This window comes from Pelodiscus sinensis, chromosome 19, assembly GCF_049634645.1.
Source record: "Pelodiscus sinensis isolate JC-2024 chromosome 19, ASM4963464v1, whole genome shotgun sequence".
NCBI classification, from domain to species: Eukaryota; Metazoa; Chordata; order Testudines; family Trionychidae; genus Pelodiscus; species Pelodiscus sinensis.
In genome coordinates, this window is record NC_134729.1 from 10,281,088 (window position 1) to 10,298,959 (window position 17,872).

General features: G+C 56.9%; 1 protein-coding gene across 7 annotated transcripts in view; it reads left to right on the plus strand.

The window, feature by feature from the left end:
• The window catches only part of ADGRL1 (adhesion G protein-coupled receptor L1), a 103,842-nt gene that overhangs the window by 25,657 nt on the left and 60,313 nt on the right, over positions 1-17,872 (plus strand). For all 7 annotated transcript variants that reach the window (XM_075902216.1, XM_075902219.1, XM_075902217.1 and 4 more), the window contains exon 2: positions 12,164-12,342. In XM_075902216.1, coding sequence (XP_075758331.1) covers positions 12,273-12,342 — 70 coding nt within the window. In that variant the 5' untranslated portion in view covers positions 12,164-12,272. The remainder of the gene's footprint in view (positions 1-12,163; positions 12,343-17,872) is intronic.

The window sequence follows — 17,872 nt, forward strand, 5'->3', positions numbered from 1 at the left end:
ATGGCTGGAGCCAGGTGTGAGGGGTGGGCCCTGCCTGGGCTGAGCTGCAGTGCCCGCTGGGGGCTCAGGGCCAGAGGCCAAGGACTAGCTGGCAGCAGGGCTGTGCCTGCCCGCAGGCGCGGGGGAGAGCAGGCAGCCCAGCCTGCAAATAGCTCTCACCAGCCTCCCTGAGAGCTCAGCAGAACATTATGTTTCCTGCATAATAAGGAGACTAAATCCAGCCCCAGCAGCGAGTCCTCAGCCTCCCGCGCCGCAGATGGGAGCAGGGAGCGCCAGGCCGGGCTGCCGCAGGCTGCCGGGAGGGTACAGGGGAGGGGCAGCACCACTCTGCCCTTCTCATGGGGGAGGGCAGCGCCCACTGGCTTGGAGGGGATAGAGGGGCTGGGGGCGTCATGCAGGCCTGGCAGGGAGCAGTGGAAAAGTGGGGGCTTGAATGAATCCCCCTAAACCCCCTGTCTGTCTGTACATTTATCCCTGAATATTCCCCTCTGTCTGACTGTCTCTTCCCATACACCCCCCCCCCCATCTGTCTGTCCCTGGACATCCCCCCATCTGTCCGTCTTTCCCTCTACACACACCCCTGTCCGTATTTGACATTTCCCTCGGTCTGTCTAGTCCTGTACACCCCCCATTTGTCTACTGGGCTGGGAGTCAGCTGTCAGCTCCTATCAGCTCAGCAGGGGGTGCTGTGGGGCAGGGAGTAAGGTGGGGGACTCAGGAGGGAGTGCTATGGGGCAGGGAGCGGGGGGGTTCTGCAGGGGGCGCTGTGGGACAGGGAGCAGGGTGGGGGCTCCGGAGGGGGTGCTGTGGGGGCAGGGAGTAAGGTGGGGGACTCAGGAGGGAGCGCTATGGGGCAGGGAGCAGGGGGGATTCTGCAGGGGGCGCTGTGGGACAGGGAGCAGGGTGGGGGCTCAGGAGGGGGCGCTGTGGGGCAGGGAGCAGGGCAAGGGCTCAGCAGGGGACGCTGTGGGACAGGGAGCAGGGTGGTGGGTTCAGCAGGGGGCGCTGTGCTGCAGGGTGTGAGATGGAGGCTCAGCAGGGGGCGCTATGGGGCAGGGAGCAGGGTCAGTAGGTGGCGCTGTGCTGCAGGGTGTGAGATGGAGGCTCAGCAGGGGGCGCTCTCCCCAGCAGCCAGGGCTGATCCCAGGACCCGAGCGTGGTGCTTGGGGTGCTGTGCTGCAGTTTCTGGATTTTGCACAACGGGCAAAGCAAAGCTGCGTCTTGTCGTTTAAGATCCTTGGCAACAGCCCGGGTGTAAAATTCTCCTCTTCCGTAAATCCCCCAGCCCTTCCCTGTCCCACATGATAGGCAATAGGCCTGAGAGCCCGGACTCCTGGGTTCTGTGCTGGCTGTACGAGGGGAGTGGTGCCTCATGCCTAGGGGCAGGCGCTAGGCGTCAGGGCTTCTGGGTTCTATCCTGCCTCTGGGTGGGTTGTGACATTTAAGGAAGCAAAGGGCTGGGAGGCTGGACTCGTGGGCTCTGTGCCCACCTCTGGCAGAGTGTGTGTGAGATTTCGTGGTTACTGCAGCGGGGCAAAGCTCTGAACGCCTGGATTTTGTTCCCAACTTTGCCATTGACTTCCTTTGGGGCAAGCATAATTGCAGTAGGACCCTCTTTACGAAGCCGTTGGCGCCATGCAGATAAATCATTCTTCACCCATCTAGTTAAACTTGTACAAACCTCTCCTGCAGCTGCAGTTATGCTAGTGTAAATGTGCTTAAATCAGTGTGGCTTTCCCCTTCACGGAGTGAAAAGTACAAGCCACTTTATCTGTGTCCACAGTAGAATTTGGATCACAATCACTGTCGGTAAAATAATCCCACTTCTAACTGCCTTGGCAAGCTGGAGCAAACTCTGTCTATAGATAGCCTTGGAAGGGTTCGATTTTTACCCATAAACGTTGGCGACCATCCATTTCACCGGACACACACACAAACCCACAAAACACCCCCCCCCCCCACCGATGATATTTATGAGAGAGGCAAAGTAAGAAAAATGCTGCTTGCAAACCTTTGATTTAAGGCAATGTACTTTGTGCATTTTGAGATGTGACATTGACAATGTGTGTTTTAATGGATATAACCCTGTTTGAATTTCAACATCGACGGTCATCAAAGAATTATTGTCTTTCTCACACACACGCACCCCCCTTTCCCACAATTGTGAAAATTAAAATTGAGAAAAATGGGGGGGGGGGGGAATGCTTAAAAACAGACATTGATATTACCCATAAAACTATTTAAAAAATTGCCTTCTGCCAAGCCTAGCTATAGACCCAGCTTCATTGACATCTTTGCATTTGGCCAGAACACATCATAGTAAGAACCCAGCTGTAGCTATGATTGGCGTTGGAGTTTTTCTTTAAGATAAGCCACTTTGAGGGAGGTGATGTGACTGCAAGAATGTTACCTACTCCCTCCCCCCTGTGTATCGCAAGACCATGTCAGCTGTACTGCCTGCTCCAGCTTGTTTTTCGGTATAACCAAAGCTGTGAATTTATTGTTCTATGGGTAGAAACCCCTAGTGGGACTCTGTCACTGGCCTGATGGATAACCTTGGGCAAATCACTTTCCTGCCCTGTGCCTCAGTTTCCCTGTCTGCACTGGTTAGGTCTCAGTTGGAGTATTGTGTCCAGTTCTGGGCACCACATTTCAAGGAAGATGTGGAGAAATTGGAGACAGTCCAGAGAAGAGCAACAAAAATTATTAAAGTTCTAGAAAACATGAGCTATGAGGCAAGGCCGAAGGAATTGGTCTGGTTTAGTTTGGAACAGAGAAGACTGAGAGGGGACATGATAGCGGTTTTAAGTTATCTAAAAGAGTGTGACACGGGGGGGGGGGGGGGGGGGGGAATTGTTCTCCTTGGCCTCTGAGGATAGGACAAGAAGCAATGGGCTTAAACTGCAGCAAGGGAGGTTTAGGTTGAACATTAGGAAAAACTTCCCAACTGTCAGGGTGGTTAAACACTGGAATAAATTGTCTAGGGAGATTGTGGAATCTTCATCTCTGGAGATATTTAAAAGCAGGTTAGACAGACGTCTATCAGGGATGATCTTGGTGCTTGATCCTGCCATGAGGGCGGGGGACTAGACTTGATGATCTCTCAAGGTCCCTTCCAATTCTAGTGTTCTATGATTTTATGATCTGCAAAATGGCCTTGCTCTCCTTTGTGAAGCGTTTGGAGATGTCTGGATGATGATGGATTGATGGGAGCTAGGGATTATAGTTATTCTAGGTTGGGCTGGCGGGGGAGGAGATTAAATCTGCTGTAGTTTTTGCATCTATGTAACCAGGTCGGTCAGAGTGATGTGTTCCAGCGGTAGTCAGCCCAAAAAGGCCATGGTCTAAAACAAGGCGTAGACAAGATAATGTGGATTTCAATCCATGCTAACTGGTTGGGTAGGAGCAAGTTCAACTCAGCTAGCCAGTGTCTCAGAGCAGGTCTAGACCAGATGTACTTTAAAATGATTAGCTCACCTGTGGACTGGCCGAGTTGTATTTTAGCTCATGCTCTCTGCTTTGTTGTCCTCATCCTAACTAGTTAATGGGAGTTAAAATACAACTTGTCCAGGGGTTTAACATGGGTTAAAACAAGCCTTTTCTAGACATGGCCATAATGAGCAGGTGTTAATGAACACTTTTGAACAACACAGATTGAAATCAGAGAAATCAGCACAGGTTGTAGGTGTGGTGTTGATTCTTTAACAGAGATTTCTTTTCTCCCAGCTATTTCTGGGTGTTTGAGTTAAATAAACATCACCAATACTTTATACACAAACTCTGCTCCTCGTTTATCCATATAGAGAGTATTCATTTGCACCAGTGCAAGGGGAGTGTAAAACTGTTACGTTTAGTGCATACCGTGCCTTGGTGTAAAGGAGCAAAACCATGGGAGCGTCAGACCTTGGGTATTTTAAACAGCTTAGAATTTTTTTCACATTCTCTCGCTACCTGGCATGAGTGCAGTTCGGCGTGAATGGAATCACTGCTCTTCAAATCCTGTCTGATCCCTAGTTTTCCACAGAGACACCCAGAGTAGATAAGTCTTGAATTTCAAGCAAGAGAACCAAACATTTTAGGCTTTCTTGGCCCTGGATAAGGGAGCACGGTTGACCCTGATTTCCCAGCTCAGTTCCAAGACTCCTTCAATAGACAGAGCCTTAACCAGTTGCCTGCGGCTGCTGATTGATGTATCTGAGTTGTGTCTCATGCCAGGACTCCGGGGTAGATGGGCCTGCTGGCAGCCCAGTGGGGTGATGCTGCTGTTTCCACAGACTGGGAGAGCACAGTGTTTCCCGGGGGGGAGTGCAGGGCTCTGCAGCTGGGTCAGGATGCTGCTGGCAAGGGTTTGATGAGCAAAACTGGCTATTTCTCTCGGGGTCCCCCCAGAGCTAGGGGGAGGGTGGAAGAGGTAGGTTTGATTTTGCCTGATGAGCAGCCTGATTGCTGATTTGAAATCCATCTTGCACCCACCCCGCTCTGTCCCCCTCCCCCGTTTGCCTCCCTCTCCCCTCCCCCTTCATCCTCCAGCTCCCCCCACCCCAGCCTAACATGTATCTGAGTGTCAAGGAGCTGCAAAGATGAGCTGTTGCCATGGAGATACGTCACGGGTTCTAGAGTAAGGGCCTTTGTCAGTAAAGCTGATCCTGCTGTCTAAGGGGAGGGGGCTTGCCAGGGAGCCAGGACTCCTGGGTTCTCATCCTGGCTCTGGGAGGGGAGTGAGGTCTAGTGGGTAGAGCTGGGGGGCGGGGAATTGGGCGTCAGGACTCCTGGGTTCCCTCCCCAGCTCTGCCGCTGACAGGCAGGCTGAGCTGGAACAAGCCCCCCCCCCCCGCCCCTCCCAGCCCCAGCGTGGTCTGGAGCCTGCCCTCCCAAGAGCTGGCGAGCGTGGAGAAAGGACCAGCGGGAGAACTCCAGCCGGCTGCCAAGGCGGAGTGTGGGGGGGGGGGGGGCGGTCGCTCAGCCAGTGGCTTGGCTGTATCCTGTGCCCGTTCACACAGCCTCTGCCCGCCCCCCGCTTTGCAGATTGAACTGTCCCCTTAATTGCAGCTTTTACTTGCAAAGCCTGGCAGAGCCGCAGGCGCGAGTCTGCCCGCCAGGCTGCGCGGTGCCCGCTGGCCACATGGCGAGGCCTGCAGCCAGGAGCTCACTCGGGAAGGACAGTGGGCCGAGCCAGGACCCACGACAGCCCCTCCCCCTGGGGAAGTCATATCCGGGGCATGCATATCCCCTCTACTAACCTCTCCCGGATGTAACTGGGACACCTAACTGTTGCTAAGCGACCCTGGGGGTTCTCCTTGGCTACACCCATGGAGTGGGTGCACCACCGAGTCTCAGAGCCACACAGCTGAGTGCCAGAGCCCCCACACTGCGTACAGTCTGTGGAGATTCTCCCCATGCTCACAAGGCTCTATTTGGCCAGGATTAGCTGGCCTGCTCCGTGCACCCGCGACTCCCTATGGGGTCGGGCTGGGAGGGTGGCGCCATCGCACCCGTTGTCTGGGAGAGATGCCGTGGGTCTGATGCCCAGCACAGAGCCAGAGTCATTCCCGGTCCAGAGACAGGACGTAAACTGTGGGCTCTTGGGGGATGGGGCCATCTTTGTGCTTGGTGTCTGAGCCATGCCTGGCGAATGCAGGGCTACTCTATCCAGGGGCTACCCCAGTACAAATGAAGAGTGATTGATCCCTGACTCTCCTCTAGCCCTTTTCATCCATCGAGCTCTGAATGCCTCACAAACGACGCGCCGGTGCATTATCCCCATTTTACAGATGGGGAAACTGAGGCATGGTGCAGGGACAGGACTTGCCCCGGGGTCACCCAACGGGTAGAGCTAGGACTAGTGGCCAGGGTCTCAGAGGCCCACTCCAGTGCTCCGGGCATTAGGCCGTGTTGCCATCTCAAAGATTGGCACCATGGCACCGGTTGTGCTGGGAGCTGTGCTAACACAGCAAGAGATGGCAGCGCTGCCAACCTCGGATGTGAGTCAGACCCCCGGCACTGCGGGATGGGCTCATCCACCATGAGATTTGTTTTATAAAATAACCGTGAATTTGGGTTTCTTTTTTTCCCTCCTCAGAATCCACAGGTCTCAGGAGCCCACAGTTCCTCTGACTCTGGGAACTGGGCTAAGACCCCCCTTCCCTATCCAAGCCCCCCGTGCAGCAGAGAAGAACTGTCACCTCCATGGGGAGATGGAGGCACAGAGAGACACCCGCAGCCCATCTTAGCGCCCTTAGCTGCCTTCCCCTCTAAATCCAGCGCTGCCCTTCTCACCGGCTGAGGGAGAATTTGCAGACTGGGGGTACAGAGCAGTGAATTGATTCACCCGGTGTGCTGGTGTCAGTGGTGGGATTTAAGCTCGGATATGCCACATCCTGCCTCAGTGCTTTACCGCGCGACCACACTGCACTTGAGTTTAAAGTCTCCCCTCTTAAATAATCCCCCCCCTCCCGTTTGGTATTTACATCCTTCAGCTACTCCCAGACAATTATCTGAGCGCTCCTTAGCCGCCGTCTAGCCAAGCTAGTCGTATTTAGTTCTTTTAATCTCCCCTTGTAATTTAATCCTCCGAGACCCTTAATCATTTTCGCTGCACTGCTCCAAATTCCCTCTCATTTGATGGCAGCTTCCGTGCCCCGGAGCACTGAGGCAGGATCCAGGCCGGCAGTGTCCCTAGAGAGGGCTGCTTTGTGTGTGTGTGTGTGTGTGTGTGTGTGTGTGTTTGGGGGGGGGGGCAAACATCCTGCACACTGGGCACTGGGATATGGAATGTCCCAAAACAGCCCCAGCTTTCTGGCTGGAGCAGCTGGTTGGGCACAGGGGGTTCTGTAAAACTCTTCTCTGCCAGGCTAGTAGGTCGTGACCCACTGATGCAGGCTGGTTTGTGGGTCAGACGCTGGGACTCAGGAGGGCTAGGCTTTGCCACTGACTCCCTGTGCAGCCTGGTGTGAGTCACTCTGTCGCTCTGTGCCTCGGTTTCCCCCTTCTGTATAATAAGGGGGAATGATCCTTCCCTTCGTCTGTTTCACTTGTGAGGCCAGGCGTAATGGGGCCCCACAGCCTGAATGCAGATAGTAATTGTGTGTCTTATGCTGTAGAAAGCAGCCTCCTCTCTATAAACTTGGCAGCCCCATGGCTCAGGCCATGCCCAGCGGATGGGCTGTGGGGAGCAACTTGGAGAGGAGTTTCCAGGGAGCCGCTGTTGCTGGGTCAGGAATCTCGGGCTCTGAAGGCCGATGAATCTGTCAGTGCTGGAGCTGGAGATTTTCCATTGCCTGTTCATCTCACTGCCCTTTGCGGGGCCTTTCCAAGGAGAAGGCCCGGTGGTGCAGAGAAACGAAAGCAGGAACGTGGCACAAGCAGAGTGGCGAGGGGGCTGAAATCCACTTTGTGGTCCAGGCTAGAAAATCGGTCTTGGGCCAATTGCAACCAGCTCTGGGGTGGACAGTAGCAGCTGCTGGACAGCACACAGGGACCCCACTTGGGGCTCATTCTCCCAACGCTGCGGTCCCGCTGCCTCTGGGGTAGGACTCAACCACTTTTTAGCAGAGGCGCTGTGCTATTGAGCAAGGATCCTTCCCCTGCCCCGGAGATGCAGCCACCTCTGGGGTGGGGCATGGCAGCCGTTTCACAGCCCCCTACCATCGCTGCCAGACACTTTAGAAGAACAAGTGGCTATTCCTCGAGAAGAAGCGGCAGGAGGGAAATGAGGTGATTAGAGCTGTAGAATTAATGCTAGAATTTGGCCGGGCCCCTGCAGTTCCTGCTCTGACTCGCTGGGAAAGGGCTGATGCAGGGCCCTCAGCTGAGCAAGTCACCCGGCCCTTGCTAGGTTACTGTGGTGACCATCTTGCCCCATGAAGGGAAGATCCCCAAGGCGGTGGCCCCAGCTGTAGTGGGGGGAGCTGGTTCTGACTCTTCCTGATACTGATCAGGACCCACCTGCATCTAGTGAGGGTCTCAAAGTGTTCACCTCACCAAAACCTTCCGGGTCACCTGGCCATCGGCCCCACCCCCATCAGCGCCCATCGACACATGGGGAAACTGAGGCACAGAAGGAGGCAAAGCACTTGCTTGTGAGTCACATCAGGATGTAGCAAAAGAACCCAGCAGGCCAGGTGCCCAACTCTCTGGGCTGACCACTAGACCCAGCTCCCCTCAAAGAGAAACCAGGAGTCCTGGCTCCAAGCTGCCTGCCCTAACCAGTAACCCCTACTCCTCTCTCCAAGCCAACGTGTAGCACGCCACACACCAGACACCCCCCCCTCCCCCGGTGATCTGCCATAATTTGGCGGTTTTAGATGTAATTAGACAGTTTCTTAGACTGCAGCGTCTTCACCCACGAGACCAGCCACCCCCTGGAGAGACCAGGAAGCCATAATTAGAACCTTGGAAAGTACCTGCAGCCAGGTGAGAGACACCAGCCAGCACAGCCAGGCTCCCACTGGCCAGGCCCCAATCCATGGGGGACCACCCAGCGCCTGGGATTCCTTGTCAAACCCAGCAACACTCAGCCCAGCCTGTTCTTACTGCTACGCCCCAGAGCGGGAAAGGAACCCAGGAGTCCTGGAGCCCAGCCAATGTGCCCCTCTAACTTTTTAGAATATAAGAACGGCCAGACTGGGTCAGACCAACGGTCCATCCAGCCCAGGATCTTGTCTGCCGACAGTGGCCAATGCCAGATACCCCAGAGGGAGGGATCACAACAGGTAATCCTCAAGTGATCCCTCCCCTGTCACCCACCTCCGGAGAAACAGAGGCTAAGGACACCATTCTACCCATCCTGGCTAATAGCCATTGATGGACCTAACCTCCAGGAATCTATCTAGCTCTTTTTTGAACCCTGTTAAAGTCCTAGCCTTCACCACATCCTCCGGCAAGGAGTTCCACAGGTTGGCTGTGCGCTGAGTGAAGAAAAACTCCCTTCTGTTTGTTTTAAACCCGCTGCCTATTAATTTCATTTGGTGACCCCTAGTTCTTATATTGTGAGAATAAGTAAATAACTTTTCCTTATTCACTTTTTCCACGCCAGTCATGATTTTATAGACCTCTGTCACATCCCCCCTTAGTCTCCTCTTTTCTAAGATGAAAAATCCAAGTCTTTTTAATCTCTCTTCATATGGGACCCGTTCCAAACCCCTCATCATTTCTGTTGCCCTTTTCTGAACCTTGTCCGATGCCAATGTATCTTTTTTGAAATGAGGTGACTACATCTGTACGCAGTATTCAAGGTGTGGGTGTACCATGGTTTTATACAGAGGCATTAAGATATTTTCTGTCTTATTCTCCACCCTTTTTTTAATGATTCTTAACATTCTATTTGGTTTTTTGACTGCCGCTGCACAGAGTGGATATTTTCAGAGAACTGCCCACAATGACTCCGAGATCTCTCTCTTGAGTAGTTGTAGCTAAATTAGCCCCCATTATATTGTACGTATAGTTGGGATTATTTTTTCCAATGTGCATTACTTTACATTCACCAACATTACATTTCATTTGCCATTTTGTTGCCCAATCACTTCGTTTGGGGAGATCTTTTTGAAGCTCTTCACTGTCTGCTTTGGTCTTAACTATCTTGAGCAGTTTGGTATCATCTGCAAATTTTGCCACTTTGCTGTTTCCCTCTTTTTCTCAATCATTTATAAATCAGTTGAATAGGATGGGTCCCAGGACAGACCCTTGGGGGACCCCACTAGTTACCTCTCTCCAGTCAGAAATCCATGTGCAGAATAAATTGTATTCTGTGCACCAGGGCATGCGCAGATGTGCACCACCAACAGAAACACCTGCTGCTGGCTGTCGGTGCTCTGCTAATTAGCTGGGCTGATTTGAATCTCTCTTGGGTGGCCACCCAAGTGCCCAGCTTACAGGGAACACTGCTTCTGGCCCGATCTCTGGCTAAGCAGGGATGGGATGGGCCTGTAGATGTTGGGGAGATGTTAAGGGGTGAAGCCAGGGGCTCAGTAGGGGGAGCTTTCCCCTCCCGGTCAGCGCTGACCCCAGTGAGGCAGGAGGAGGGGGCTGTGCTGATCCCGGGAGATGTGGGTAGGATGTGCTGTCAGCAAGACTTAGCTGAGTAGGGGGATGCACATGCTGTTTTTCCCAGGCTATGATATACCAGGGGTAGAGGGGAGGGGGAGTGGAGCCTGCGACAGGGCCCCTCAGCTTCTCCTCCCTATCTGGCCTCCTTCGTTCTCCACTGCTGGGCTTTGAAATGTAGGAGGGGCTCAGACACACACAAACTCCGACCCCAGCCTCCAGCTGGCCTGGGCCCCACACTGCGGGTTAGTATTAGGGATGTAACAGTCTAGTCCAGTGGTCCCCAACCTTTTGTGGCTGCCAGGTGCCCAGGGACGGGGCCACTCATGCACCGGGCATTCGGGGGCGGGGCCGCTCACACGCCGGGCACTCGGGGGCGGGGCTGCTCACGCGCCGCGCTTCCGGGGATGGGGCCATGCATGTGCCGCGCGCTGGGGGTAGGGGCCGCCCATGCACCCTGAGTCCAGGGCCGGCACCATGCATATACCACACGCCAGGGGCAGGGCCAGCCCAGATCTTTCGGCGGGAGCACATAAATGCTCCGGTGGGCGCCATGGTGCCCACGGGCACCGCACTGGGGACCACTGGTCTAGTCCATGGGTTCCCAAACTGGGGGGCGTGAGGTGACCCAGCCACACACCCCCCATCAATCCCACCCCAAGTTTTGCTGCTATTTTTTTGGGTGGGGTGGTGTGAGGGATTCTCAAAAATCAAAAAGGGGGCGCGATGTCGAAAAGTTCGGGAACCGCTGGTCTAGTCGATTTACCAATTAACCGATAAGAAAAAGCTTATAGGTTAGCGCTGTAGACCACGCGCATTCCCCCTGCCCCCTCCCTGCCAGCAGCCCGGCTCAGTCCTGGCTCACGCTAGGTCCAGGACCTACCCCCGCTGCAGCTCTGCATTGGAAGTGCATTAGGAGCCGGGCGGGCAGGCAGCCCGACTCAGTTCCAGCTTGTGCTAGGTCCAGTAGCTCAGACCATCCCCTAGACAGGGGCTGCTGCCACCCCACGCTGCTGCCTCTTTCTCAGAGGCAGCAGCACAGGGCGACAGGCAGCCAGTCCGCAAGGGGAGCTGGGTTTGAAACTGGCTCCCCTCACGGACCCGTTGCCACCCGGCACCCTGTCGCTGATACAGAGGCAGGGGGCATGGCAGGGGCCTCCTGGGGATTGGGGTCAGGGCGCACTGGCTGCCGGCCCCGCCCCTGGGGACTAGAATAGTCGACTAACCAATAAGAATTCACGAGGTTACTCGACTATTCAATGAACTGATATTTAACATCCCTAGTTCCTGTCACTGGCCTGGGTGAATGGCTAGAGCCCCCTGCTCCGAGGGGCTGCTGGAGCTGTCCTGTCCTCAGCCCACCCCCACTCCATGCCCTCACAAGCTGTGTGTCTCTGACCCCCACATCCCCCTTTTCCCCCCACACCCTGGGGGCCCCCCTTCCCTCCCATTCCCGGGGGTGGAACCCAGGAGTTCTGACTCCCTGCCTCCCCACCCCGAGCTGGGGGGAGCCCCGGAGTCCTGTCAGAAGCCAGCTCTGTGATCCAGCCCTCTGCCCATGGTGGTTCCAGCCTCCCCCCGAGCCCCCCTCCAGTCTCCAGCGTCCCCGGGGCCGCCGAGCCGTGGCGCTGAGCTGTGACACTGTGACACAGAGGCCCTGGACGAGCGGTCAGACAGAACCTGCGAGGCACTGGAGCCTGGCGCGCCGGTGTCCGTGCCGCCGGGGGGAGCTGCCATTACCCGCATGGCTGGACCCTGGCCTGCGTCCCCCCGGAGCAGCATTCACCACTAAGGCACGGGCACCCGGCGCTGGAACCCAGGGGTCCTGGCTCCCAGCCCCCCTCGCCATGACAGGGCTCTCCCGGGGCTGTGCCAGCCCTGTTAACCCTTTGCCTGCCAGGGTTGGCCCTCCCCGGCCTTGCACACGGGAAGCCAGTGGGGCTGGGTGTCGTCAGGCCCTGGGGAGTGGGCCGGGACCGTGTTGGCCTCTGGGTCAGAGGAGGGACGTTCCCCTCTCCAGTGGGGTGCCACTGGGGCGGGAGGGGGCTCCGGCTGCACATGGGATGAGTGAACCCCGCTGTCCCCAGCTTGTGTCATGGCTTCTCCCTCCTCCCTCTCCCAGGCCTGCCGTCTGCCGGATTGTCCCTCCTGTGTGATGCCGGGAGAGGCCTTGGGTTTGGGCCGCTGAGAGCCGTGCCAGGGAGCGAGCGTGCCCATCGCCGGCCGGCGCCATGGCCCGTCTGGCCCACGCCCTCTGGAGCCTGTGTGTCACCGCCGTCCTCGTCACCTCAGCCACACAAGGTAGGCCGGGGGCGCCGCAGTGGGTGGGGCTGCTGGGGGGAGAGGGGTTCGGGGGGGTCCCCAAGGGGCATCCAATCTCAGCTGCCTCAGGGACGCAGACAGACCCTGGGTTCTCCCAGGCTCCGGAGCCTGCACTGCCTGGTGTCTCCCCTCGGGGCCGGAGGGGACACGTCCCCCCCAGTGCTCTCCGTGATGCTGCAGGGCCAGGGGGGCAGAGGGCCACTCCCAGCTCGGGGGGGGTGGTTGGGGCCCCGGGAGCAGTCCGCTCACTACAGCTCGGTTCTTCTCACTAAGCTCTTGTGCCCACTTTGCTCCAGGGGGCGCTGGGGCCGCTGGGCCCCTCTGCGGGTGGGCCCTGCGGCTCACCCGTCGGTGCGGAGCCCGAGGGGCCTCGTTGGGGAGCTCCCCGGATGCTGCTGCTCCCTGTGTTGCTCCTTTGCCCCACTGCACCGTCCCTTCCCTGCCCTTCCACCCGGTGCCCCCTGAGGCGCTCGCCCAGGCCTCCCAGAGAGGGGGCTCTGGGGACCGGGGCAGGCGCCAGCCCAGGGAACTTCAAAGGGGGCGTGGGGGCACATGGGACCCAAAAGCTAATCTGATCCCTTTGCAGCTCCGCTGAGGCGTTGACCAGAGGGGGCTGGATGCAGGGACTCGGGGCGGGGGGCGGGAGATGATGGACTGCAGCCCAGTGGGGTCACACCTGGTGCAGGGGAGAGCAGGATCTGGGCTTGGTGGAGCTACCCCAGGTGTGTAATGAATGGAGGGGAGGAGTCAGGGCTCCTGGGTTCCACCCCCCGCTCTAGGCAGGGAGTGGGGTCTAGCGGTTAGAGCAGAGAAGGCTGGGAGTCAGCACTCCTGGGATATATTCCTGCCTCTGCCGCTGTGTGACTTCGGGTGAGTCATTTCCCCTCTCCGTGCCTCGGTTTCCCTCCTCCTGTTTAGACAGGGGGCATGGCCTGTCTCTTGCTGGCACTGGGGAAAGCCATGTCACCGGAGCAGGCGAGGGGCTTGTTAAGAGGACGCAGCAGAGGTGGAAGTGCATGGAGGGGGCTGCCGTGCTCAGAACCAGCCGAGTGCACTTTGCACGGGAGCCTTTGCACAGACTTACGTCTCACCCCACCCCCACCCCGTGGGGAGTGTCGTCATGGTCCCCATGCGTGGGGGTGGGGGAGAGATTCCTGTATAATCTGATCATCTCAGCACTGCCTGCTTCCGCTTCTAAAGTTAGATCCGGGAGGAGCCAGCGGGGGGTGGGGGGATTTAAAACTAGGACTCTCCTGCGAGCGATGAGCCAAGGCAGACAGTAAGGCTGCTGGAGCTGCCCCACGCCGGACGCCGTTCTGGGGATGGAGTTAATTCCCGCTCGACAGGACGGGATTATGCAGAGCACCTGCCCCGCGTGCTCCTGTATTCCAGGGGCAAAGTGCAGCCCAGATATTAGTGTTATTCCCATTCCGGCCCTTTCAGCCAGTCACTGGAGAATCCCCACTGGCTGGGAACAGTGTGGGGTGCAGGGCACAGGGCTGAACGGTTCAGATTGTGCCCACCAGTGGGCAGCATTGTGCAGACACAAATGCGCGCTCCCTAACCCCTACAAGCCCACAGACACATAGTCACACACGCACGCACGCCCCGGCCCCTGCCCCTGCCCCTGCCCCTGCGTGCACTCATAGCCAAGCAAATAGACACACACAGGCACTCACACACACACCACCACACTCAGACAGGTGCAAGCCCAAATGGGCACACAAAACACACAGCACACAGACAATTGTACACACACTCACCTTTGCACATGCACACACCCCCGCACACATACACATCCATGCACAGACTAGTACAAGCCCAAATGGGCACACAAAACACACAGTACCCAAACAGATAATAGTATACACACTCACCTTTGCGCACACATATACATGCACGCACGCCCATGCACACATACACATCCTGTTGCACGCACACACATGCACACATACACATCCTGTTGCATGCATGCGCACGCACACACACGTCCTGTTGCACACACACACACACACCCATGCACACATACACATCCTGTTGCACACACACACAAACACCCATGCACACACACACATCCTGTTGCACACAAACACACACACCCATGCACACACACACATCCTGTTGCACACACACACACACCCATGCACACATACACATCCTGTTGCATGCACGCACACGCGTGCGCACACACACACATCCAGTTACACACACATACCCACGCACACATACACATCCTGTTGCATGCATGCACGTGCGCACACACACACGTCCTGTTGCACACACACACACACCCATGCACACACACACATCCTGTTGCACACGCACATGCACCCATGCACACACACACATCCTGTTGCACACACACACCCATGCACACACACACGTCCTGTTGCACACACACACACATACCCATGCCCACACCACACTCACAGAAGACTCTGGCATGGCCCAGCCCCACCCGCATCCGCCCAGTCTGTCCCCACTCCCCCCGCCAGGCCCCGCGCTCACCACAGGGGCCTGTGCCGGAGCCGACTCCGTTCTCCACTCCCCTTTGAGAGGTAGCTGCCAAGGCCGGCAGAGCAGGAGCACATCTCCCATAATGCACCTGACATCCCTTTAATCACCCACCTGGCTCTGTGTCCTGCGGCTCCCGCTTCAGTCTCTGGCTCCTGGCGTTTCCCGCTCAGCAGCCGGGCCCCTTTGTGCCGTTCAAAGCCGCCGGCGCGGGGAGACGGAGCGGGGGACACTCACTGCGCGGCCCATTGTCTGCCCTGCCCTGCCCCCGCCCCGCTTCTATGGATGCTGCAGGGCCTGATGCCTGGGCCCATCTTCCAGCAGTGCTGTAAAGCAGTGGTCCCCAACATGGCGCCCGCCGGGCCAGTTATGTGCACCCGCGGAGCAATCTGGGCTGGCCCTGCCCCCGAGCGTGCAGCAGGTGCCAGCCCCGGGCGCATGGGCAGCGCCTGCCCCGGAGTCGCGGCACATGCCAGTTCCGGCCCCGGGCGCATGGCGCATGCTTGGCCCCACCCCCAGGCCCGTGGCCCCGCCCCCAGGCTCCCGGCAGCCCCAAAATGTTGGGGACCACTGCTGTAAAGGGTGGCAAATGGTTCCCTGGGAATCACACCCCCAGGGTGGAAATGGTGTAAGGGGCCTACACCTGCTCTGCTCCCAGCCCCTGGCCTAGGGGTAGCTCAGGGGTGTTTCCAGGGTACCCTGTGCTGTGAGCTGTTCTCTGTCACAGGGACAGAAGAACTGAGAAACTCCACTTCGGACTTTAGGAACTGAGATGGGGCCAATTGTGGGGATACATGGCAGGCATGTGGGGTGGAGGCTGTTCTGGGGTCCCTTCCAGGGGAGATAGCTGGGGTGTAACACACTCCCTCTTCACTGGGGCTACGTCTACGCTACAGGGTTTTGCGCAAAAACCCGCAGAGCGTCTACCCCTCAAGCACATTTTTGTGCAAGTAAATTTACAGTCGATCAAAAGAACAGAGGGGTTTTTGCAGTGTAGATATTCCTCTTTCTACAGGGAGTAACTCCTTTTTGCACAAGAGTTCTTGTGCAAGAAGGTGTGTGTGGATGGGCAATAGGGGGTTTTGCGCAAAAAGAGCCAATCGAAAAAAGCCCAGGTGCTCTGGAGACTATTCTGAGCTTTCCTTCGAGAGAGCATCCATGCAATCTGGACGCTCTCTTCGCTTTTGCAATGTGCTTTTGCAGTGTGGACACGCTCTTGCGCAAGACGTTTTTGCGGAAGATCTCTTCCGCAAAAAGCTTCTTGCGCAAAACCCCTGTAGTGTAGATATAGCCTGGGATAACAACCTCCTACACCTGCCAAAGCTGCTCTTTTAACTCATATGGTAGGAGCTCATGTGTTTTTAATGCTGGAAGCCCCAAGTTCAACCCCTCATGCCCCATGGGGAAGGAATACCCTCCCTTCTGCCCTGTGCCGGGGGTGGGAAGAAATCACACTTCCCTCTCTTGGGGTCCATCTACACAGCAGCGTTATTTCAGAATAACTGACATTATTCTGAAATAACACAGTGCGCATCTACACTACAAGCCTTTATTTCGAAATGATGTCAAGCCGCAGGACTTCTTACTCTGACTCGTGGTAACCCTCCTTTCACGAGGAGTAATGGAAGTCGAGGGAAGAGTGTTCTTCCCTCGACTTCCTGTGGGGTAGACAGCGCCAAAAGCAGAGTTAAGCAATTTCGACTTAAGCTACGCAATTGATGTAGCTGAAGTTGTGTAGCTTAATTCCACTTTTTCCCTGCTGTGTGGACGTACTTGTGGGGAGCCACCCAACTCCCCCACAGTGGGACTTGAACTCACAGCCTGAAGCTCCTGAAAAGCAATGCCCTTGGCAAGCAGCCAGTGGAGGCAGTGTCAGGCGCTGCCTCCAGGGGGCAGGTGCTGCCTCTGGGGGAGAGGGGCAGTGGTGAGTGCCTGTGCAGCCAGCCAGCTGTGCCTCGAGGCAGCGCCCCCATGTGCCTGTAGCAGGCGTTGCATCTGTTTGTTCCTGTTCTGTTCCACTGGCCTGTATCCAACCAGGCTGTGGTCCCTGGGGCGGATGGGCAGAGGAGAGACCCACAGCCTGCCCCCGAGTCACACAGCATGTTAACCTAAAGCCAGGGACAGAGCCCCGGAGCCCCGGCTCCCCGCTCTGACACCTACACCCCTCTCCCCTCCTGGGGATGGGGATGGAACCCAGGAGTCCTAGTTCCCTCTTTACAGTCCCCCTGGGTTGTTTAATGCTCCTCTCCCCTCCCAGCGGGTCCTGGTCACATGGGAGGGGGGATTCGGAGGGATTGCAGGGAATTTGCTCAGCACATTGGCGAGACTGTCGGCTCAGCCGCTGCCTGGAAAGTGGGTCACGGGCGGCACGGGGAGCTGAGCGCGTGGTGAGAGACGTCTGGAGCTGGGCAAAACATCCAGCCACACGTGAGCCTTAAAATGCAGCCCCGGGGCAAGGGCCCAGAGTCCCTCCATGAGTGGCCTGCTCCTATCTCTATAAACCCCCTCCTTCCCCCAAATCTGGGAAAGATAGAGGCACTTGCTCTTATATTATATGGATTACGGTAGCACCTACAAATCCCAACCGTATCAGGGCCCATTGTGCCGGGTGATGCCCAGACACCCAAGAGACAGCTCCTGCACCCAAAGCCTAGGGAAGCTGAGGCTCTGAGAAGGGAAGGGACTTGTCCAGGGCCACCCAGGAAGTCAGTGGCAGAGCCAGGAATGGCGCCGTGTCCTGTGTCCCACTCACTAGACCACGCAGCTTCTCAAACACTGGCACCATCCTTGGCCTCTAAAGTACTGGCAGGCGTTTCTGTGGGAACTAGACTGGACCCCACTGGTCTTCTGCCACTCCCTGCTCTGACCACTAGACCCTTCTTCCCTCCCTGGCCAGGGAATGGAGTCCCAGCTTCCCCCCACCTGAAACTCCCCTCCCAGAGCTGGGATTAGAACCCAGGAGTCCAGGTTCCCAGAGCCATGAGCTGGCAGCTCG